This window comes from Vipera berus, assembly GCF_964194415.1.
Source record: "Vipera berus genome assembly, chromosome: 13".
NCBI classification, from domain to species: Eukaryota; Metazoa; Chordata; class Lepidosauria; order Squamata; family Viperidae; genus Vipera; species Vipera berus.
This window is the reverse complement of record NC_138216.1, coordinates 3698789-3722648: the sequence shown is the minus strand read 5'-3', so window position 1 is coordinate 3722648 and position 23860 is coordinate 3698789. Positions and strand designations below refer to the sequence as shown.

The window sequence follows — 23860 nt, the reverse complement described above, 5'->3', positions numbered from 1 at the left end:
CAATAAAGGTTATCCTATCCTATCCTATCCTATCCTATCCTAACCTATCCTATCCTAACCTATCCTATCCTATCCTATCCTATCCTATCCTATCCTATCCTATCCTATCCTATCCTATCCTATCTTATCATAATCCAGCTTCTCCCATTGACTTTGCTGGTCAGAAGCTGCCTGGGAAAGTCACAAATGATGATCACATGACCCCAAGGGACCCCCCCCACACAACTGTCACGCCAGTTTGCCAAAAGCCCAATTTTGATCTTGTGACTGCAGGGATAGTGCAACAGTTATCAGTGAAAGGACCGGTCATAAGTCACTTTTTTCAGCACTGTCATAACACTGAACTGTTACTAAACGAGTGGTCATAAGTCAAGAATTATTTGTGCATGATTGCAATTCATTTTCCACTTGCAAGTAGCAAAGCCTCCTATGCGGAGAGAAGTTGGGACTCCGTGATGCTTCGTGCACACATTCGTGTCATTTTCACGGCAGCCCCGTGGAAAGAATAAAAAAATGACCTGCCTCTATTTTGTAGACGTGGATTGGGGATAATTAGAGTTCCTTATCTGGGCTGTTAGCACTAACTAGAGGCAACTTGATAGATGGCAGCAAAATTAGGCTTTCAGTATCTCTTGGGTCAGTATCTAGTGGCTGACAGATTTTTTTGCAAGCAAGGAGGGGTGAGGGGTGACATGATAGCAGTCTTCCAATCTCTCAGGGGCTCCCACAAAGAAGAGGTAGTCAAGCTATTCTCCAAAGCACCCGAAGGCAGGACAAGAAGCAACGGATGGAAACTCGTCAAGGAGAGAATCAACCTGGAACTAAGGAGAAACTTCCTGACAGTGAGAACAATTAACCAGTGGAACAACCTGCCACCAGAAGCAGTGAATGCTCCAACACTGGACATTTTGAAGATGAGACTGGACAGCCATTTGTCTGAAATGGTATAGGGTTTCCTGCCTGAGCAGGGGGTTGGACTAGATGACCTCCAAGGTCCCTTCCAACTTCTTCTTCTTCTTCTTCTTCTTCTTCTTCTTCTTCTTCTTCTTCTTCTTCTTCTTCTTCTTCTTCTTATTATTATTATTATTATTATTATTATTATTATTATTATTATTATTATTATTATTATTATTATTATTATTATTATTATTATTATTATTACTAAAATCTGGGCGCCTTAATATTGAGCAACCCAACTCAGTCCCCAAAAAGGGGATAAAAATATGGATATTATCAACCCACAGGGACAAAACCCACCAAGGTTAAAAAAGTGGGAAGGGGAAATTGGTCGGGTCAGAGCTGGCTGGCGGAGGAAGAGAACGCAAAGAGCTATAACCGAGGCTCTCAAATTAAAGCATTAAAAGGGGTTTAAGTTTAAAGACGCTATTAAATTAATGCTGCTGTTAAAAAGCGAACGGAAAGGGGGGGAGGGGGAGGGGGAGGGAGGAAAAAAAAACCTTTGCAGCCACCCTCGCCCCGCCCTCTCCAGCTGCGGAAGCCCCGCCCCCTCGCCTAGCACCGCCCAGCAGGTCCCTGAAGAGAGAACGACCTTTTTTCCCCCACCCAGCCGCGGTCTCGCGCCTGCGCGTTCGGTCTCTTCCCAGCAGCCTTTGCGGAGGGCTTCTTTAGCAGCCGCAAGATGGCGGAAACACCCGGTGAGTCTTCCTCGGGGGCGGGAGAGGCCAAGGTGACCCCCACCCCACCCCCAGGGCTCCCTTGAGGTCTAAAAGTCGCCTCTTTCCGCCCGGATAAACCGGGAGAAAGCAACCCGGAGACGTTTGGGACCTTAGCAGCCATGAGGCCCCGCCGGCTGAGGCTGATGGGCTTTGGAGTCCAGTGCTGGTCCGGGGGGGGGGCATAGCGTGCCATGCAGAAAGGCAATAGGGGAAGCTTTGTTTCCCCCCCATCCCAAATGCCCCATAAATGCAGAGGAGGGGAAATGTGGCTTGCAATAAGTTGGGAAAAAAGTGGAATTTTTCCTTAAAATATATAAAAATATTGTATTTTTTTATTTTGATTTCTTAAAAAAAAAATAAAGTTCTCCTGCAATGGCTTGGGGTGGAGAGGAGGAGGTTAAGCTGGCAGGATCTCTTCAGGGCCTTCCCGCCCCCCCCCCCTACAAAGGATATAAATCTATTTTTTCTTAAGTACTTAAATATGCTACTTTTAACATGGTGCAAACAGAACTGGGCTCGACATATATTTTATTTTTTAAAAAATTCTATGCCACCCACGTCCTCTGCAAGGCTTTGTTGACTTAATTTCCATCTCAGGATAATGTAATAAGAAAGGTTAATTATAAGGAAAAGGGAATGTTTTGTTCTGCTTGTGAGTGACTTAAGCCGGGAGACAATCCTGAGTTACATGGATCTCCTGAGGATAATTCCTTAAATGTCGCATTCCTCTTCCCATGTTTTGCATTCTTTTTTTTTTTTAGTACCTATTAAAAATTTGAGGCTCCTGGATGTGAAACTGGGTCAGCTGCCCACCTGGTTAGCATCCCTCAACTATACTCCCAGAGCATTTCTGCAATCATGCAAGAGAGGTTAGTATTTGGAAAAACCTTACTTGGGGGAGGGGGGCGTGGGGTGGCGGGTGAGCACTATCCCTTAGGAATTTACAAGAGAGGTACATTGGAATTTCCACAAAAAGCAGCCTTTCAGAACTGCATTGTTAATTTCAGAATTGCATTATTACATTTGCATCGATAATGCTGTGGCTAGAATATATGCGGCTAGTCAAGTCTGCTAACTTCGTGGAAGTGTTTTGGCTTGTCAGTAAAATGATATGAAAAGATGGGGAATTGCCTGCAGATGTTGATCAGAATACGGACTTGCTGCTAAAAAAAAAATCCATTGAATTCTGCAGCCTCAGGTTGAGTTGCAAGCCTGCTCCATCTTTGTGGTAACTCTGAATTTGAGCTCCTCTCCCTTGCCTCTAAATTGGCATTTTTAATGTGGTCTGTACATTTGATCAGTTACTGCTGGTTGAATCGTTGAAAAAGATTTAAGTCGTACAACTTTCTGGTAATTGGGGAAAAGAAAAAAGGAATTAAATTGTGGTGCTACAGCCCCAAAATCTCATTTAGCCTGCTGAGTTTAGTGGGAATCACTTCCTGGTTAAAAAAAAACAACGTTCCCTAACTGTGGCTACAGGCTGACCTTTTTTTGCCCATCACAGGTAGTCCTTCATATACGACAACAACAAAGCCCAAAATTTCTGTTAAGTGAGACATTTGTTGAGTGAGTTTTGACCCATTTTACGACCTTTCTTGCAGTTTTTAAGTGAATCACTGCAGTTGTTAGGCTTCCCCATTGACTCTGCTTGTCAGAAGGTCCCAAAAGGGCATCGCATGACCTTAGGATGCTGCAACCCTCATAAATAGGAGTCAGTTACCAAGCCTCTGAATGTAAATCGCATGACCGTGGAGATGCTAAAAAGGTTGCAAGTATGAAAAACAGTCATAAGTCACTATGTTCAGTGCCATTGTAACTTTGAACAGTCACTGAACAAATTGTTGTAAGTCAAGGACTGCCTATATTTTCGTTGCCACAAAAGGTGTATTTTCTTCCTCTCCCCCCCCCCTCCAAGTTTTTATTATTAATGACTTCTAAGGTGGTTTTCTATATTTGATTAGGTCACGACAGGTTCTATGCAAAATACTGGGAGCCTAAGAGATGTGGCATCAGTGGTCCTGCCATGATATTAACCGCTTACGTGGTTTTCAGCTACTATTTAGTGTATGATCGCCTCAGTAAGTAAAATGTTTTTTTTTTAAATTACACAATGTTCACACAGTGTGCCACGGTTCTGTGTAATGAGTGGGTGGAATGGCAACGTTTTTAGCTGTGTTCAAGGGCTGTCTGTCTTGAGTATTTTAAAGAAAACTGCAATCTAACCAAAGCTGGTTTTCATTATTTAGAGGAAGAACGCTGGAGAAAATATCACTAAGATTTTTTCCCCCACCGACAAGAATACAAGTTCTCTTGCTGTGTGATCAGTCAATCAACCACAGGCAACTGACCTCTGTATTTCTCTTACAAAGTGATCAAATGTACGCTGAGACCAATAATAAAATAATTCAATCTGTGTCTGGGAGAACTTATTTCAAACACTAGAAGACAGATGAGTGAGGATACAAAATACCTTTTTAAAAATTATGAAACTAGTAAATATGGGAAGCTACTAATACTAGCTTCAAGATCTGAAATGTTGTTTTTTTATTTTTTTAAAATGGCACGCTTTTTTTCCCTCAATTAAAAAAATGCTAAGCTTTGTATCTGGAACGCCTAGAAAATACACACTAATTCATATTCTTAGAACAATTCAGTTTTGTGACTGGACTTACAGTATATATTCATAACAGTCTCCCAAACCAACTTAATGACATGACAAAATATTCTGCAGCAGGGATCTTTTAAAAACCGGGTTTTTATAGAGAACTGCAGCTTACTTCTAAAACAGGGGTTTTTTTCTTGCTTTTTTTTAAGCTTTCGATTGATTTAAGAATTTTGAACGTCAGAATGTTCTTAGGGAACTTTTGATCATTTTTAGTGTGCTCTGCAAATGAAAATTGCATTGTGGCGGCATGTAGTTTGCATGTAATTTGGAGTTTTCTGCCTGCATTTGTTCAGCCACTAGCCATGATAAAAAGAACTTTTGTTTTTGTGTGTGTGTGTTTTTTTTAAAAAAAGATACAAGCTATAGATGTAGACAAATTCAAACTGGCCCCCCTCTTCTCCTGATGAACAATTCCATCTTGAATTAGCCTTCGGCCCAGCCCAGACAAGAAACACAAAGATGCAGAACTGGGCAATCGCTCTCACACACGTTTATCATCTTCTGCCATTGCCAAGGACTGTTGAGAGAACAGGCTAAACACTTTCAAAGGAGTAGCTCCACCCTTTTGAACCAAAAATCCCTATCCCAAATGTTTTTATATTTTAGAAGGCTTGTGGATTAAGTTTGCTTCTTCAAGCTGTGAACAAGAGGCATTAAGTTCTAGCCTTAAAATTAAAACAAGGAAATACCAAAAAAAAAAAATAGTAGTTGCAGATCAAGTATTCCTTTCACTGGCCAGTCCTTTGGTGCAGGTATAAAAAAAGATGGTTCAGTCATTCAAGATGATATTACGAGATCATTCGGCTCGTAAAGGTATATATAAAAACGCTGTAAGGTCCACTGATTCATTGCCCACTAAGGAAGGCCAAGTGTCCTTTGGTACATCTGTTGGCATAATGTCCTTTTTCACCACACTAAGAAGAAGACAAAAACGTTGCTTAAAGTACATATAACTGGGAGATTTTAATGAATCCTTTAATTTGAATATTCACAATTGGATAAATGCTTCCCCCCCCCAAAATAGCCCGCTCTGAAAGTCCAGTTAGAAACATCCACACCTGCCTCTTTCAAAATAATATTCTGATCTTGCAAACCAATGGACTTGCTGTTTCATATCCCGCTGTTTACAGACAGTATACATGTATGTGGGCATGAAAACATACGACTAAATTTGGCACTGCAGTAACTACTAGAGAGAGCTGTGGCATGCCACACGGTTCCACCAAGATCCGTTGATGATTTCAAGCTACCTCCATTCTGTTATTAGCCTTCATTCCCCATTATCTCTGTTAGGTTACAATCCTACAGATTTTTTGGATTTCGCAGAAGTAGAAATCTATCCAGACTCGGGAATATCCAATGTGCAAACAGTGACAACACGTGTATTATCGTCTCGCCTCTACAATTGAGGATTGGCCAGTGGAACTGCACCAGTCAGCCTCCCCGCTCCCCCTACATAGCTCATTCCCTACTACAACTCAGCCTTGGCAGCTTGCCTTACCTTATAACAGGTGACTTGTTCCAGGGGCCGTGGGCCTCTGTTCCCGATGCTGTTGTTTTGGGACTGCATGACCCCAATGACCTGTGGGGTTCTCTGCTGGTTGGGAGAAGAGTTCTGACTTGTCAGCTGGATAAGAGAGGATGACCTTTGCAACGGCGTGTTGTTTTGCTGAAAAGGGAAAGGAGCCCAGTCAATAGGGAAGCAACTTAGCGGCAGCTTCCTAATATCCCACGAGAATCTCCAAGAGCGTTGACCCAGAAGTGCACCTATGGTGCCAAACGTAATCCACACCTCCTTTTTAGAAGTACCTCGTGACAAGCTTACAGTGTTAGGGAAACTTTGGGGATCCTTTCATCTTCCCCCTAAGTCTGCTGTCCTGGATTCACCAGGTGATCAGACTGCCAAAAAAGCAGCATTTAACATGATGGTGGGACTTTTAATCTCTACCTCAAAAGCTCGAGACAAGAGAAGACATTGTGGCTATGTTAAGCATTCCCAATGTTCTATTCCCTTAGAGGAGAATAATAACAGTGTCTTCCTGTACGGTGTTAGAATCCTAAGGCAATTTGATTGTAGTATTTAGCTGTGGTTTTAGCCTATGCTTGTAGTGCCCTTAATTAAAAGCACAAAATAAAATTACTCCTCCTCTTCCTCTCTGAATGTCAGTGGTCCATTTCTCTCCCCCTCCGCAAATCCTTCCTCAGTACCACTATAACGGGAGAAGCATCTCTAGCATCAGCAAATGGACACAATTTAATTATTCAAGCAGACCCAGCTCTCTCTAAGGTGGTGAATCTTCAACCTTTAAGAGTGGCCTGCCGAAGCCGCTGAAAAAGCAGGATGGCTTACTTTTTGTTGGGGCTGCGTTGGTGGCGGCAGTGGAGGCTGCTCTGTGGTTCCCATCGGAAGTTCGAACCGAGGACTGTTTTTCAAAAGAAAAAGGACATAAGCGTATGGAAAGATAGGGAGACCAATAAACAGATAAAAAAAGAAATCGGCTATTAGAATCTTATTTCTCCCTGGGGTATTTTAAGCTTAACTTCAGAAATAATACCCTCTAGAAAATGTGACTTTTTTTCACACTGTGCGTTGCTTTACAGATACAGAAACTGGAGTAATTAGCTAAGCATTGAAGAGGGCGAACAGGGACAGGTAAGCTTGACCCTTAGGTCAAGAACCTTAGGGAAGAATTTTGAAAAGTGCACACCTATGTTGCTTAATAAAATCAGGTGGAGAACTTTAGGACAGATCTGGAAAATACTCACTGCATGAATTTGCACGCAGGGCCTTCTGGACAGAAGCCTACCAGGTAATTTACACAAATAACACGCCGTGTGTGTCTGTGTCTGCAGAGAGGACCTACAACATAAAATGTAAGGATTGTAGAAGGATTGGGCAAGAAAACTTTTCCCACCTCATCAAAGGCAAACTGAGAGTTCTTCAGTTTTCAAAACAGCAGGAGTGGCCCAAATTCAGACAATTCTCTCTCAACTACAAGTAAGCTTTTCTTCAAAAAGTGAAGATAGGTTTTCAAGGAGCCAAACGTCAATTCAGAGGCTTCTGCAAGCTTGGCGTCGTTGCTCAAAGAGGTCTGCATGAAAGGCAGCACAGCTATCGACAGTCACAAGTCGAATACCTACCGTGTTTACAAAAACCTCGGTCATACCAAGGGCAGTCTTTGATTTTAGATTCTGGGTCGATATGCAAGAATGGACACTCCTTGTTGCTGCATTCCCCTGCAACAGATAATCACCAGCTTTAGCCCACCAGGTCATCAATGCAATTTCAAGAACAGTTGCAAAGTATGAAGAAAGTCAAGTGTCCTACACCTTTCATTACCAGCCTTTTGAAATATAACATTCAATGTGCTAAACTTGCACACATACACATTACCAGAGCAGGAGTGTAAAGAAACTGGAAATTTAAACATTAAGAAGCGAAAGCAAGGATGCTGTCAGTGCACGACTGCACATCAATCATTTGTTCTATTAACATTCAAGATACCTAGTCAAAATGTCACAGTACAGCAACAGCCAACTGACCACTTGCAAAACAACACATTTCTCATTTCTTCCATTGACATCTCAAGTCACGGCAACCTGAGATTATAAAACTCGTCACTGTTAAGGTTTGCCAGAATGGATGCAATGGATTCCACTGTGGTACACTACAGAACACATCCCCCTGCAAAAGTCAAGATTAAAAAGCAGTAATTCGTTATTACATTTTTCCCTTACCGTATTTTGAATAAAAGTAACATTCTGGCATCTTGGTCATGTCATACTCGTGCAAGAATTCACACTGGTCCCCTTTTTTGCACAGGCCCCGTAACCAGTGTTTACAAACTACTGTCTTCTCACCGCTGATGTGCCGGAACGGACACATCCCCCCTGCCGTGAAATATAAAAAAGAGATATGAAATATGGTGAGGAATCGAGACAAGATGCCTCTAAGCCAGGGGTGTCAAACTGCCGGCCCACGGGCTGGATGCATCGCAACAAAACCACGCCCACCCCATTGCCGGCAATGGGGAAAAAGCTCCGATACGTCACATGATGTCACATGACGTCGTGAGTTTGACATGTCTGCTCTAAGCTATAATGTTGCTTTAATTTGCAGACATAAAACACCAAGGCTAAAAGGGATTAGCTAAGCTACTTTTTTTTAAAAAAATATTTATTCGGTAAATTCAGCCTCCCTCCAGTAGAGCCTTCTAGGCCAATATAACGACCAAGAGTTACACAACATTTTAAGACTTAACATATGCTATGACATCTTGACATACAATTTTTATTCTGACAGGTCAGTGGGTAAACCAAGATTTAAAAAATGAGGCTCGGAATGTAGGTGATGGGAAAAAAAACTTTTCTTGGGCAATTTCTCCTCCCCAAAAAACGTGAGGAATTTCTGTAACTTGAAAACTGGCTATATATATAGCGTATTATTGTCTTCTGTTAATTTATCTGATAGAGAGCCCTCTTATACACACCTTGGGAGAGGGCTGCCTTTTATCTACATTCTCTATAAACCATTATGTAAATACTTATGCACCGACCGACTAAAAGCTACTTAAAGATTCACAAGGTGAGTGTAAAACAGATTATGATTGTTTCATTCCTCCCCTCTCTTTTCACTCTTCTAATATATCCGCAGTCACAGCTTACCTTTCCCACAAGCTGCCTTTAAAAAAAAATCACACACAGCAGCACCAGACTCTGTGAAGAAAGAGGCACAATACCGCAGTTACAGTTTATTTATTTTATTCAATTTATATGCTGCCCTTCTCCCTAAGGACTCCGGGCGGTGCACAACAATAAAAATTAAAAACATAAAATAGAAAATTTAAAAAAGAATTAAACAATAAATACAAATAATTATGTGACAATTTAAAACCCAGTAAAAAGCTAATTAAAACAACCGCAGAAGGACCGAAGGTCAGGGGTCGTCTGCAGCTCCGGGGGCAATTCATTCCAGAGGGTTGGCAACAAAGCAATGAACCACGGAAAAAGGAACCCAACGGAAATTCCACAAAAGCCCCCCATTCCTGCTCGTCTCCCTGCCTGCTTCAGCTTCTTCTGCTTCTTCCTCTTCCCTCCTCCTCCCTTCTTCCTCTAGGGCAGGGGTCTTCCAGTTTGGCCCTTTTCTGACTTGTGGACTTCGACTCCCAGAATTCCTCAGCCAGCTTGCCTGGCTGAGGAATTCTGGGAGTCGAAGTCCAAAAGTCACCAAAGGGCCAAGTCGGAAGACCCCCCTCCTTGTGGACTACAACTCCCAGAATTCCTCAGCCAGGCAGGCTGGCTGAGGAATTCTGGGAGTCGAAGTCCAAAAGTCACCAAAGGGCCAAGTCGGAAGACGACCCCCTCCTTGGTGGACTACAACTCCCAGAGTTCCTCAGCCAGGCAGGCTGGCTGAGGAATTCTGGGAGTCGAAGTCCAAAAGTCACCAAAGGGCCAAGTCGGAAGACGACCCCCTCCTTGGTGGACTACAACTCCCAGAGTTCCTCAGCCAGGCAGGCTGAGGAATTCTGGGAGTCGAAGTCCAAAAGTCACCAAAGGGCCAAGTCGGAAGACGACCCCCCTCCTTGGTGGACTACAACTCCCAGAGTTCCTCAGCCAGGCAGGCTGGCTGAGGAATTCTGGGAGTCGAAGTCCAAAAGTGACCAAAGGGCCAAGTCGGAAGACCCCCCCCTCCTTGGTGGACTACAACTCCCAGAATTCCAAAGGGCCAAGTCGGAAGACGACCCCCCTCCTTGGTGGACTACAACTCCCAGAATTCCTCAGCCAGGCAGGCTGAGGAATTCTGGGAGTCGAAGTCCAAAAGTCACCAAAGGGCCAAGTCGGAAGACGACCCCCCCTCCTTGGTGGACTACAACTCCCAGAGTTCCTCAGCCAGGCAGGCTGGCTGAGGAATTCTGGGAGTCGAAGTCCAAAAGTCACCAAAGGGCCAAGTCGGAAGACCCCCCCCTCCTTGGTGGACTACAACTCCCAGAATTCCAAAGGGCCAAGTCGGAAGACCCTCTCCTTGTGGACTACAACTCCCAGAGTTCCTCAGCCAGGCAGGCTGAGGAATTCTGGGAGTCGAAGTCCAAAAGTCACCAAAGGGCCAAGTCGGAAGACGACCCCGCTCCTTGGTGGACTACAACTCCCAGAGTTCCTCAGCCAGGCAGGCTGGCTGAGGAATTCTGGGAGTCGAAGTCCAAAAGTGACCAAAGGGCCAAGTCGGAAGACCCCCCCTCCTTGGTGGACTACAACTCCCAGAATTCCAAAGGGCCAAGTCGGAAGACGACCCCCCTCCTTGGTGGACTACAACTCCCAGAATTCCTCAGCCAGGCAGGCTGAGGAATTCTGGGAGTCGAAGTCCAAAAGTCACCAAAGGGCCAAGTCGGAAGACGACCCCCCCTCCTTGGTGGACTACAACTCCCAGAGTTCCTCAGCCAGGCAGGCTGGCTGAGGAATTCTGGGAGTCGAAGTCCAAAAGTCACCAAAGGGCCAAGTCGGAAGACCCTCTCCTTGTGGACTACAACTCCCAGAATTCCTCAGCCAGGCAGGCTGGCTGAGGAATTCTGGGAGTCGAAGTCCCCAAAGGGCCAAGTGGGAAGAGCCCCTGCTCCAGGGCCAGGCCTGCCAGCGTGAGGAGCCAGCCAAGGCGTCCAACCCATCCGGGTGAGGGGAAGAAAAAGCCCAGCGATCCAGGGGGGCGAGAGGGAAGGCCTCTGGCCGCCGCCCCCCCACCCCTCACGTACTGTCCATGCCCGGGAAGGGCAGCGGCTGCGCGCCCAGCTGCTGCTCCACCGCGATCTCCAAGTCGAACTTGATGTGGTCCACGTTGGCGATCAGCTCCTGCATGGCGGCGGCGGCGGAGGGCCGGGAGAGGCCGGCCGAGGAGGCGAAAAGGGGCAGCGGCCTCCGCCGGAGCCGCCTCGACAACGCCGGGAAGCGGCGCTGAAGGGGCGAAGAAAAGCGGCCGAAGCGCGGCAAAGGGAGGGGGGAGGGGGGAGGAGGAGGAGGAGGCGCGCGCCGCCCGACGGGCCAATCGGGACGCAGCCCCGCGCGCAAGGCAGGCTGGGACTCGCGTCGCGTCGCCCCTCTCGCGCGTTGGGCCAATGGGGGAGCGAGGCGGGCTTTGCCTTCCAACACCTCCTCCTCCTCCTCCCCGTCCCCCGTCGCGGTCCAATCCAAAGGAGCTCCGTTCTGATTGGCCGACGGAAAGGGGAAAGATGGGAGGGGGGGCATGAACCGGCCTATCCATGCACAAGCCCTCCCTGTGGAGAAGCTCCGCCCTCTAGTGGGCGTGGAAAGCGAGAGGAGGACAGAACCGCGCTGGGAGAGGCGCGGGGAGGCGACTTGAGGCCTCGCTGGGTCCCTTTTTCAAATTATAATATATATATATACCCAAACTCGTTATTCCATATTTATTTATCTAATTTCTGTTCCGTCTTTCCTTCAGGAGATCCTGCCTGGCGCTTCTCCCTCCTTTCTTGTCTCCCCCCCTTCAACAACAACCCTGCAAGGTAGGCTGCTGTGTCCGCGATAGAGGGAAAGAAGGCGCGAGGGACAGGCTCAAAAGCCTCCCCGGTTGCCTCTGGACTGGGGACGGGTTTATTTATTTATTTATTTATTTTAATTCCATTTATATCCCGCCCTTCTCCGAAGACTCAGGGCGGCTTACAAGCTTAGCAGTAGCCTTCATTCTATGTATATGCCTGCTTATTAGGGCTTTCACATACACCCCAAGCGGCATTATTACAAAGTCAGCTTAATTGCCCCCAACAATCTGGGTCCTCATTTTACCTACCTTGGAAGGATGGAAGGCTGAGTCAACCTTGAGCCTGGTGGGATGCGAACCTGCACTAATTGCAGGCAGCTGGTGTTACTTAAGGAGGCATTAGCCCACTGCTCCACCAAGGCTCCAAGGTTTGAGAGAGGGGTCGTCAAATTTGGCCCTTTTATGACTTGTGGACTTCGACTCCCAGAATTCCTCAGCCACCGTGCCAGGCTGAGGAATTCTGGGAGTTGAAGTCCACAAGTCATAAAAGCGCCACGTTTGAAGACCCCTGAGATAGAGCATGGCTGGCTGGGGAATTCTGGGAGTTGAAGTCCACGAGTCGTAAAAGGGCCAAGTTTGAAGACTCCCCTGGGTTTGAGCCTGGCTGTCAAGGCCTTGAGAAGAAGCTAGATAAAAATAGGATTTAAATGCTTTTAAAGGTTTTAATGTAAACCTTTTTTAAATTATTTGCAGGATGGCTCATGCAAAATGTATCCTTGCTGCTTTGGATCATGTTCCCGGGAAAGCAGGCGACATTTTTAAACGGCAATCCTAATTCCTTGCATCTGGATTTCACCTTTTTCATCTGGAGACAAGAAAAAAAACAAGTGTGTGGGGGGGAAGTATGATGTGCCGTGGCTTCTCTGCAATATTTACCCAAAGAAGGTCTGTCTGTCCTTGGCTTTGTTCCGTGCACCGTTTAAGAGAGATTCCTGGAAAAAAACGGATGTGGCCTCCAAGCCTACAATCCATAGAACTTCTGGACCGGAGGCTGATTAGCACATCCCAGTCAGTCTGTAAATTACACAACAGAGATTTGGAGGAGATGATGAGATCATCAGAAGCCCTTTCTAAAGAGGAGGAGAAGGAAGAGGAGGAATTTGATGCTGATGAAAGCTTTGGGTTGTTAACTCAGAAATATCCTCCCAAGCCCTTTTCCCGGGAACCTTCGGCTGATTTTCACAACTTACGGCTCCAAACCAAAGAACAAGAGGACGACGACGAAGAAGAAGAGCTAGAAATAAAACCCAGAAGAGGTCGAAGAAATACCCCATACTGGTATTTTTTGCAGTGCAAAGCACTGATAAAGGAAAATAAGGTCATTACCTTGGCTGTGTTGTTCTGCCTTTTTTTTAGAAAGATGGGTACGAAAGGCATAATGAATGGCCTGCAAGGACAAGGGAAGATCTGTTTGTTTATTATATTTTTATCCTGCCTTTATGATTTTATAAGTAACTCAAGCTGACAAAAGCATTCCTAATACTCCTTCCCCCTCCTCTGTTTCGTGCCCAAAATGTAGTCATATGGCCACAGGTGTCTGTCTGTGTGTGTGTGTGCGTGTGTGCGTGCAGCCATTGGAACTCTGCAACTGGATTGTAAGTTTTTCAGCTAGTCCGTCGTAACTTCGAATGGTTGCTAAACAATCAGTTGTTAAGCGAGGACTCCCTGTATTTACCTCAATTTTTTTTTTTTGCATCGATGCGGCTTTGGTAGTTTGCACTGCTTGATCCTGTTCAGCTTTGTGGGGTTTCGCAGTTAACCTTTTTCCTAACCCTCTTCTCTGTAGCTGGCTGAGGCTCTTCAGCTCTTTGAAGTACAGATGTTGAAGGAAGAACATCTGCAGCCTGAGGAGTTCAACTACACGGTGCTGATTGGTGGATGCGGCAGGGTTGGGTACCTGAAGAAAGCCTTAAGGCTCTACAACGATGTAAGTACCCCAAGCTAAGTTTCTTCAAAGGGATTTTTTTTTACAAGATTTAAATTAACAAGAAAAAAAACGGCTGGGTTAAATCTGTGATTAGAGAGCTCCCCTTCAATCAGAAACCTAAATTATTTTTTTTATTTTTTTATTTTAATTCCATTTATATCCCGCCCTTCTCCGAAGACTCAGGGCGGCTTACAAGCTTAGCAATATGTGTCCTTTTGCACGAAGCTCCCTCTGACCTTTCCTAAACAACACTGCCAATTTGCTGGCAAACACCGCATTTGTTTTATTCCTGCAGTTAGACATCAAGTTATTTGTTTTATGCTCTTCTTTTCGATCTGCGGAGGAAGTCTTTTTCCATGTTCCCTCACGGCAGCCGTTTATAAGTGTACGAATGTAAACGGCGCTCGTAAATACTTGGAAAGCATCCGTTCTAAATGATGTATAATAGCAAAGGGGACAGATTGCCTTAGTCCAGACATGTCAAACACAAGGCCCGGGGGCCGGATCCGGCCCGCAAAGTGGTTTCATGCGGACCGCGAAGCCATCCTGGAAACAGTGAGGGAACGGCCCCCACTGCCTTGGCCCTGGCCCAGAGACCCTCCTCCTGCCAGAGACCCCCAGATCTGTCCCACTCCTGCCCAGGCCCCCATAGGCACCCTTGATGCGAACGATGTAGAGCTGGCCACGCCCACCCAGTAGGCCATACACAGTCTAGCCACGCCCACCCAGTAGGCCACGCCCACCCTGGCCATACCCACCCGGCCCCCTGAGGGCAACCGCAATGCTGATGCGGCCCTCAATGAAATTGAGTTTGACACCCCTGCCTTAGTCGTTCCCTTTGTAAAGCTGTTTTATCTTGTTACTCTCTTGGGAGGCAGATGAAAAAGCGAGCTCTGACACCTACGGTTGCCACGTACACCGCCCTGTTCAACGCCTGCGCAGAGACACCCTGGAAAGACAGCGGTCTGCAGAGCGCCCTTAAGTTGCGACAGGAACTGAGGCAAAAAGGCATAGAGCTGAATCCAATTGCCTACCGCGCTTTGCTGAAGTGCTGTGCTCTGTGTTCAGATCTCCACCTGTGCTTGGATGTATTAAAGGTAAAAAGAAGAAAAGGGATCCGTTGGTGTAAATTTATAATTTGTTTGCAAAACTGCACCTATCCGCTGCCTTAGAAACCTCGTATTCAAAATATAACATAAAATCGCCAGAATAATTTATATGCTGCCAGACCCTGGGTATAAATAAATCGTAATCCTGTTCCACATATGTTAAAAAGAAGCATAAGGGGAATTGCTGAGGTTGCAGCTGTTACGAAATTTATCCTTTGGAGTTTGTTGTTGTTTCACCCACTTTGGAATAGCCTGTATAAACCAGAGCAGAAATTCCTGCTTGCATGTATGCAAAGAAATGGATACTGGGGTTTTAGAAACAGGCTGAATTTTTCTGGTCTTCCCATGATTTAAATTATGTCAGGATTCACGTGTTGCAGTAAAACCACTTAATCAGGTTTACAAAATAACCCTGATTCATGCAACATACTAAGCTAAAACCAGACATAGTGTGCGGTGGTTTATTACAGTTGGTGAAGCTGGTTACAGCCAACGAATACATCCTTACTTTTAAAAAAAAAGCGAGGGCAAATTTCTAAAGATCTGTTCCCTGGAAATGCCTTATTTGGATCACAGAACAGCTGTTACACGTTTACACCGAAGAGTAATGATGGAATCCTTACCTCTCCTCAGGAAATGGTGGGAAATGGCCATCAAATCACCACGGATACTTTCAACGTCCTGCTCATGGGGTGTATCAGCGACAAAGAGAACGGGTTCCGCTACGCTTTGCAGGTCTGTTTCCTGCTTTTTTGCTCCCTTCCAAGGGTGGGTACGAACCAAGCTCTTCCTGCCCTCCCCGGTGCATGCTGACTGGGGAATTCTGGGAGTTGAAGTCCACCCCTTTTAAAGATGTCCGAGTTGGGAAACTCTGACTTAGAATGGATGTACATAGGTCAGTGGTGGCGAACCTGTGGCACAGGTGCCAGAGGCGGCACTCAGAGCCCTCCCTGTGGGCACCCGCACCATGCCTCAGAGGTGGCAACTCTCCCTCTTCAACCAGCCGCCCCCCCCGCAGGTGTCCCTCCCCACAAGCGACAAAGGTGACCACACCCACCTTGGTCACACCCACCCTGGCCACACCCACCCAATCTTCCATGACCACCACAGCCACACCCACCCAGTAGGCCACGCCCACTTGGCACGCAGCGATAAATAAGTGGGTTTTGGGTTGCAGTTTGGGCACTCGGTCTCTGAAAGGTTCGCCATCACTGACATAGGTTAATGATCGGTACTGGTTTTTTTTTTGTTTTGTTTTTAAACAGGTTTGGCAGCAGATGCTAAAGCTCAACCTCAAACCTGACCTGTACACTTATAATTTGATGCTAAGCGCTGCCAAATACTGTGGCATTGGTGACACTGAGGTGGCTTCTAAATTGTTACTAAGACCCTCGGAGGAACGCCCAGCTCTCCTGAGGCTGAATTCTGGCAGAGAGCAAAGCACAAAGGGTCAGAGAAGGGGAAAAAGCAACGCTCCGGCTTTAATGTTACTGGAGGTCGAAGCTCTGGAAAAAGCCATGTTCCCAGGAAACGGTCCAAAAACTGAGACGCCTAGCAGAAACCCAGAGGATGCCAAGGACAGCGCAAAGCCGGAGTCCAGCAATGACTCCGATTTACCAGACCGCGATATTGACTGGAGTTCTGCTAGGAACCAGTTGGTTCCAGAATCAACAGCTGGAAACTCTTTCTCGGAGCCTGCCGTTCCCCTGCCTAACTTGCTGGATTGGCGGAGCCCAGTCCCACAGGTGATTTCCTTAGGGACGGTGGCCACCCCCTCCGATCGGCTGGCTCTGATGGGAAACATGGAAGGTTTCTTGCAGAAAATGAAGGACGACAAGGTGGCGGGGAACATTAGGACGTTCGTATTGCTAGCCGAAAACGTGGAACTCGACAGCCCGTCCGAATCGTCCTTGTTGGCCGTCATGGAGGAGAACAACGTAAAACCAGATGTGGCTTTTTTTAATACGTTGATCAGAAAAAAGAGCAAGAAAGCTGATCTGGAGGCAGCAAAGGTAAAACCATCCATTTCTGGGTGTGGATCGCTTATTATGGGAGCGCTGCGTTAGCCAAATTCAGCTTTTTAGAGACTTTTAATTAATTAGATTTTTTAAAAAAATAATCCCTCGTAAATTATAAGTAATTGAAAGTGGCAAAAATATGCAATACATTGTCCTCTTATTTTTCTCCACAACAACAATCCTCTGAGGTGGTTGGGCGGAAAGAAAGTTGTTGGCCTAGAAATCACAGCCTCTCCTGGTTGCTAGCCTGATGCCATAACCCAGGGGTCTTCAAACTTAGCAGCTTTGAGACTTGTGGACTTCAACTCCCAGGATTCCTCAGCCAGACAGAGTTGGCTGAGGAATCCTGGAAGTCCACAAGTCTCAAAGCTGCCAAGTTTGAAGACCCCTGCCGTAACCACTAGGCCAAATTGGCTGTCTTTGTAAGACACTCCTTCCTGCTTTATTTTTAGGACAAGGCTACAATGATATGTTAGAAATGTCAGCTTCATCTGGGGTTCTTGCATATTTTGGAGAATGTATACAACCACGCTTAACCTCTTCTCAACTTACAGGGCCTGCTGCCTTTAATGTTGCAAAACGGACTTTCGCCAGACCTGTACACATTTTGTAACCTGGCCATTGCCTGCCGCAAACGGAAGGAAGGAATGCAGTTACTCTCAGACATGAAGGTACAAAACAATCCACCTCTGAGGCGTTAGCCCTTTTCAGCAGACATTACCTGAAATTCAGAATCTCAAGGCATGAATTTTTTGCGTTACAATTTTTTTAGCCGTAGCTTTAGTCTTGGACTCGAAGAAAGAGGGAGAGGTATGTTACTTCTTCACAACTTGCCTGTTTCAAAATGTTTCGGCTCTTTTTGTGGCTTCGTTTCAGCAATCTGGAATAAAACCCAACGTGCAGATCTACGGAGCCCTGATAAACGCAGCCGTGAAGCGACTGAATTATACTTACCTCATCGAGATCCTTAAAGACATGAGCAGGAATCAGGTTGCTCCAAATGAAGTCATTATTAACATGCTGGAGTTTGCAGCCCAGTACCCTCCTAATTTTGATAAGGTAAGATTAATCCTCTGCTTTCCGGTTATTTAAAACTTGCCTTGAGCCGATTTAAGCCAGGCCTAAAACATTAGAAGCTTGAAAACTTTACATAACAGGTTTGGAAGGCATTAAATTGCTATGGGTATTGAAACTAAGGCAAGATTTTAGTTAAATGTTCACTTTAAGCTTCACCTCCAAAGAAAACCCCATTCATGCTTTTGTCCATATAATTAAGCAACGCTGACTTGAGGGCTTATCATTGTCAGTTCTAATACAGGTTGTCCTCAACGAGCACAATTAACCTCAAAATTTCTGTTGCTAAGTGAAGCCTTCGTTAAGTTGTGAAGTGAATCTGGCTTCCCCGTTGATTTGCAAAGGTTGCAAAACAAGGGGGGAATCACATGACCTTGGAACACAGCTGACTCAGGAATTCTGGGAGTTGAAGTCCATGAGTCATAAAAGAGCCGAGGTTGCCTACCCATGGTCTGTTCTAACAACACAGAATATTGTCCATGAAATTGCCGGGAGTAAAACTTGCATCCAAGGAGACCTCATTCCAGTAGCTGGGAGAGGTTGAAATCAAAGGCAGGCCCATAAGCCTCAAACTTGTCTTTGCCCAAGAATTTAGGAAGAATTGGATGTGGAATAGCCTCATGTCATCCCGCCTGCGAAGACTCTTATTCTGATTCTGATGCAAGGTACGCTTTTAATAACTTGCATTTGTTTTCTTCTGGCAGTACCAGAAAAAGGATCATTATCTGGAGAAAATTGATGGCTTCCGAGCTTTCTACTTCCGTTGGCTTAAGTGGATGGCCGGGGAAGAAACACCGCACCCTTGGTCAAAATACCAATATAAGAATTTGACACAAAGCAAAAGTGGCATCAGGCCGGAACAGGATCAAGGCAGTCAGGTGCTGAAATAAAGCAAATATTGACCATTCATGATGGGATGCCGGCAAATTTTGTACATTGCTTAATTCTGTACGTATCTGTTCACATGAAGCTTAAATGCACCCCTAGGTGTATATACAATTGCAACCCAAATTTATCTGGGACAAATCTCTCGGCAATATACTGTCTAATAACACGTTTACCTTACCAATTCTTCTTGGAGGTGATTAAATCCTGTTTGTGCTCTAAAGGAAAGGTTGTATTTATTTATTTATTTATTTTATTTTAATTCCATTTATATCCCGCCCTTCTCCGAAGACTCAGGGCGGCTTACAAGCTTAGCAGTAGCCTTCATTCTATGTATATGCCTGCTTGTTAGGGCTTTCACACACACACCCCCAAGCGGCATTTGTTTTGTAGCCATCTCTTTCTAAGCCATTTTATTAGCTAGCATGGAGAATTCTGGGAGCTGAAGTCCGCACATCTTCAAGTCACCAAGGTTGAGAAATCACGGTTATAACTCTTCAAAGGAAAATATTTAGAAAGCTAAAAATGGAATGTTTGAAAGTACAAGCAGTACTGAGCAACATTTGCTGCAAATATTTCCTACCCAACAACTTCTGGGAACAGTGATGGGAGAAAACAAGAGAGACTATATAAATACACTTTTGGCAACTATATAAAATTGGGCTTCGGTAAAGAGTCCCAAAGTAAGGGATATTTTCTATCCTTTTACTATCCCGCAGTATCCATACAACTAGTCATACAATTAAAATGGGACAATTATTTAACATGGCAGTGTATAAAATTTTGCTTCAGCTCCGTTTTCTTTGCTTGAAATGGGTGTTGAATTCCAGGAATCCTATGTTTACTAATGATCGTTATGTATTAGTGACCCGCAATATTATCAAATCACTAGGAGCAAGGGTGTCAAACTCAATTTCATTGAGGGCCACATCAGCATTGCAGTTGCCCTCAGGGGGCTGGGTGGGCGTGGCCTACTGGGTGGGCGTGGCCAGCTCTACATCGTTGGCATCAAGGGTGCCTATGGGGGCCTGGGCAGGAGTGGGACAGATCTGAGGGTCTCTGGCAGAAGGAGGGTCTCTGGGCCAGGGCCAAGGCAGTGGGGGCCGTTCCCTCACTGTTTCCAGGATGGCTTCGTGGGCCGCATGAAACCACTTTGTGGGCCGGATCTGCCCCCCTCCCCCCCCCCCCCCCGGCCTTGTGTTTGACATTTCTGCACTAGAGGATACTTAATTTAGCCTATTATTGCTAGAACTAGTGCACGAAGATAATTACAAAATCTGACAGTGGTGCTTGATCATTTGGGAGTAACAGGCAAGACTTTATTTTAAAATACAATGACAACGCAGGACATCAAAACATCAAATGCATTTACAGAGTTATTCTGTTGCGGGAGGCAAAGGGAATCATCTCACAACAGGTTTATTGTGGGGGGGAAAAATAGTTCTTATGAGCAGTCCTCGATGGTAACAAGTCACTTAAAATCTTTCAAAAGTTGGGGTTGCTTCCGAAGAACGTTTCATCCAGAGCAGCCCCGGCAGCCACAGTGAGTACACTCAATTATTCTCCCCTGTAGAATGAAACCAACAGGTGAGTGGAAAAGTACCGTAAAGTAATACAAGAAATAGAAAAAAAGAGGAATCGGTGATTTGAAGAAAAAACTTGATTTTAGAGCAGGGGTATTTTTTACAGGACGGGAATTTCATAAGCTATGTTTTATACATGACTGGGCTTCTGAGTACGCATACGAGGGGAGAAGAAAGTGGATACTAAAAGAATGGCTCCAAACGACTTAAAAACAGTGTTCCTTACCACTTCCAGTTTACTTTTGGGCACTCTACAAATGCAGTTGGTTCCAAAATTGGTATCGCGCGTCTGAATGCAGCGCAAGCAGCAGAGGTTTTCGTAGCCTTGTTTCTTCCATTTTGCAATCAAGTTTTTGTCTGCGTAGCCTTCTCTGATACAATATTCATATAATTCTATACAGGGCAGAGACAGATGAAAGAGTGAGTACATCCCTCTGATTAAATGAGCTAGAATTTGGAAATAGGTGAACACTGGTAAAGGGGTATGGAAATGGCCTTGAAGAAGGAATTCGGTAAATACCAGCTAGTTCAGTAAATGTCACCTAAGCTATTGGGCACAAAGAAGAAGTTCCAAGTTAAGCTGGTTTATTGCTCATACCTATTCACAAGAATTTATTCAACTAACAACATTAAACTAATGTTAGACATGAGTTTAACAGGAATCAACGAGTTGGACTAAGCTTGTGGGAATGTAAGGACTCTAGGCTGATTCCTCGCTTGACTCCATCCACAGACTGTCTCTCCTGCATAAGCAGAAGTGAAAAAGAAACTCAATGTCGTCCCACCTTTTTTGATATTAATAAGGCATGCAGAGAAACTCTTGCAGGCTTTCAAGATTCTGTTATACCCCACAATAAGAGTTCCAGTAATCTTTGAAGTCTGTTTCCTGACTTGGCCTACCTCAAAGGGCTGACTATTTCCCCCCCACACACGCACACACACAAACAACAAAAAGACACAGGTTTATCTTCTCGAGGTGAGATCAAAGAGCCCACTGTCTTACCTCGACTAATGGCTTTCCTTTTATAGAAGAGATCAAAAATATAGCGTGTTTTCTGATGATGAATTCTGAAGATGGGCCAAAGAGATTCCACCTTTCTTTTTCCTTCATGTGGTTCGGTCTCAGCTGAAAGAGAAATGGCACAGACTGTACATTACTTTCTCATTCTCACATACTTTTTCCCCCCCATTTTTCTGTAACGTTTGCAGTTAAGCCAGCCCCCCCTCTGTCTTGTCTGTCTGTCAGTCACCTTCTCTCATTTTTTGATCCAGCTCATCTAAGGTTGGCTCAATCAATTCCCAGCCATCTGGAGGAGGTTTTCTGCTCCTTTTCACCTTGGGCATCTCTTCAAAGAAGGAAAAAACCTGCAGAAGAAACATATTCAAGATGTATGCATAGTCTGATGAGGAAGACACCAAGTGAAACCGGGGTGTGTGTGTGAAAATGTCAGTAGGAGACATAGGACATTAAGATATTTATACCCAGTTGATAAAAACTAAAACCTAACAGTGTTTCTTAAACTTTTTCCCCCCTCAAGGGCCCTTCCCTCTTAAAAAAAATGGAACCCCAAAAGACCTTTGGTTTATATGGGTAATAATAACGCATAAGAGTTGGAAGGGACCTTGGAGGTCTTCTAGTCCAGGCCCCTGCTTAAGAAGGAGACCCCAAAAGAGCTTTGGTTTATATGGGTAATAATAACGCATAAGAGTTGGAAGGGACCTTGGAGGTCTTCTAGTCCAGCCCCCTGCTTAAGAAGGAGACCCCAAAAGAGCTTTGGTTTATATGGGTAATAATAACGCATAAGAGTTGGAAGGGACCTTGGAGGTCTACTAGTCCAGCCCCCTGCTTAAGAAGGAGACCCTCTCTCTTCTTAAAAACTTGCAGCATTCACAGCTTCTCGAGGCAGGTCGTTCCGCTGATTAATTAACTGCCAGGAAGTTTCTCCTTAGTTCTAGGCTGCTCCTCTGTTGATTACTTTCCGTCAATATTTAAAAAAAAATATTTAAAAAATATTAAAAGAAACAAAACGGGCGCATTCACTGCCGCCAGCCCTTCTCCCAACGGCGCGGTCGCTAAGCAAGGACTGCCCGCGCTCTACGAAACGCATGGCTTCTTGGCAAAGAGCGGTCAGTGCAACCAGCTGCCTGCAACTAGTGCAGGTTCGCGTCCCACCAGGCTCAAGGTTGACTCAGCCTTCCATCCTTCCGAGGTAGGTAAAATGAGGACCCAGATTGTTGGGGGCAATTAAGCTGACTTTGTAATAATGCCGCTTGGGGGGGCGAAAGCCCTAATAAGCAGGCATATACATAGAATGAAGGCTACTGCTAAGCACATTGATTTGTGCTTAGATTGTAAGCCGCCCTGAGTCTTCGGAGAAGGGCGGGATATAAATGGGATTAAAAAAAAAAGGAACCTTGGAGGTCTTCTAGTCCAACCCAGAGCCTTGGTGGAGCAGTGGGCTACTGCCTCCTTAAGTAACACCAGCTGCCTGCCATTAGTGCAGGTTCGAGTCCCACCAGGCTCAAGGTTGACTCAGCCTTCCATCCTTCCGAGGGAGGTAAAATGAGGACCCAGATTGTTGGGGGCAATTAAGCTGACTTTGTAATAATGCCGCTTGGGGGTGTGTGTGTGAAAGCCCTAATAAGCAGGCATATACATAGAATGAAGGCTACTGCTAAGCTTGTAAGCCGCCCTGAGTCTTCGGAGAAGGGCGGGATATAAATGGAATTAAAATAAAAATAAATAAAAACCCGCACAAAGCAGAGCTCTCGGGGGGGGGGAGGTTCCTGCGTGATTTCGAGGAGGGGGGGGAAAGAAGGCGCAGGTTCTTCTCCTTTTCGAGGCTCTGCCCCCGAGCTGAGGCTTCCTTCCCCTCTCCAAGCAGCAACAGCAGGCTCGCCGGTCTATCCCAGGGGCAGCCCAGGCAGAAGTCCCACCGGTGAGTCTCCTTCCAGCAAGAAACTCTCCCGGTGGCTTTCTGCCTGCCGCGCAGGGAGACTTTAAACGTGCCCCCTCCCGGAGAGAGGCGGGGCCTCGGGGTCCGCGGTTTGGGGGCTCCGCGTTCCCCCCTTCTGGCCCGACCGGGGGGGCCACTTACGTTTTCGGGGCGCTGCTTTCCTCCTCCGCGGCGCTCTTCCGCCTCTCCGCAGCTCCCGTCGCGCCGCAGTGACGTCACCCGCAGCCCTTCCTTCCCGCCGTCGCTTCCCAGAGGGGGCTTCTCCTCATCTCCCCTTCTGTCCACAGAAGTCGCCTGATTGGCCCGGCGCCAGAATTCAGGCGAGACGCCTTCCAGAGAAACCCTCGAGCGAGCCGACCATTTTTTTTTCCCCGGAGAGGGTCAAGAGTGAAAGACGCCGATGCTTTCATCCCCACCGCC

At 45.8% G+C, this 23860-nt stretch overlaps 4 protein-coding genes across 4 annotated transcripts; 2 read left to right on the top strand and 2 right to left on the bottom strand.

The window, feature by feature from the left end:
- Window positions 1–1557: 1557 nt before the first annotated feature.
- ATP5MF (ATP synthase membrane subunit f) lies at window positions 1558–4089 on the top strand. Its single transcript, XM_081338274.1, has 4 exons — window positions 1558–1655; window positions 2438–2545; window positions 3638–3754; window positions 3923–4089. Exons 1-4 carry the CDS (start codon window positions 1640–1642, stop codon window positions 3949–3951), a joined length of 270 nt encoding a protein of 89 aa, XP_081194400.1. The 5' UTR covers window positions 1558–1639; the 3' UTR covers window positions 3952–4089.
- A 224-nt stretch (window positions 4090–4313) lies between these two features.
- CPSF4 (cleavage and polyadenylation specific factor 4) lies at window positions 4314–11315 on the bottom strand. The gene is made up of 8 exons (XM_081338273.1): window positions 11085–11315; window positions 9007–9057; window positions 8080–8232; window positions 7483–7578; window positions 7108–7201; window positions 6692–6764; window positions 5843–6010; window positions 4314–5255 (listed from the first exon to the last, which is right to left on the bottom strand). Exons 1-8 carry the CDS (start codon window positions 11185–11187, stop codon window positions 5187–5189), a joined length of 807 nt encoding a protein of 268 aa, XP_081194399.1. The 5' UTR covers window positions 11188–11315; the 3' UTR covers window positions 4314–5186.
- Window positions 11316–11655: 340 nt separating this feature from the next.
- On the top strand, window positions 11656–19122 carry PTCD1 (pentatricopeptide repeat domain 1). Its single transcript, XM_081338593.1, has 9 exons — window positions 11656–11852; window positions 12581–13205; window positions 13674–13814; window positions 14693–14911; window positions 15557–15658; window positions 16189–16935; window positions 17496–17612; window positions 17818–18000; window positions 18720–19122. Exons 2-9 carry the CDS (start codon window positions 12732–12734, stop codon window positions 18903–18905), a joined length of 2169 nt encoding a protein of 722 aa, XP_081194719.1. The 5' UTR covers window positions 11656–11852; window positions 12581–12731; the 3' UTR covers window positions 18906–19122.
- A 1076-nt stretch (window positions 19123–20198) lies between these two features.
- On the bottom strand, window positions 20199–23659 carry BUD31 (BUD31 homolog). Its single transcript, XM_081338589.1, has 5 exons — window positions 23582–23659; window positions 21734–21848; window positions 21487–21609; window positions 20710–20876; window positions 20199–20467 (listed from the first exon to the last, which is right to left on the bottom strand). Exons 2-5 carry the CDS (start codon window positions 21825–21827, stop codon window positions 20417–20419), a joined length of 435 nt encoding a protein of 144 aa, XP_081194715.1. The 5' UTR covers window positions 21828–21848; window positions 23582–23659; the 3' UTR covers window positions 20199–20416.
- Window positions 23660–23860: the final 201 nt, after the last annotated feature.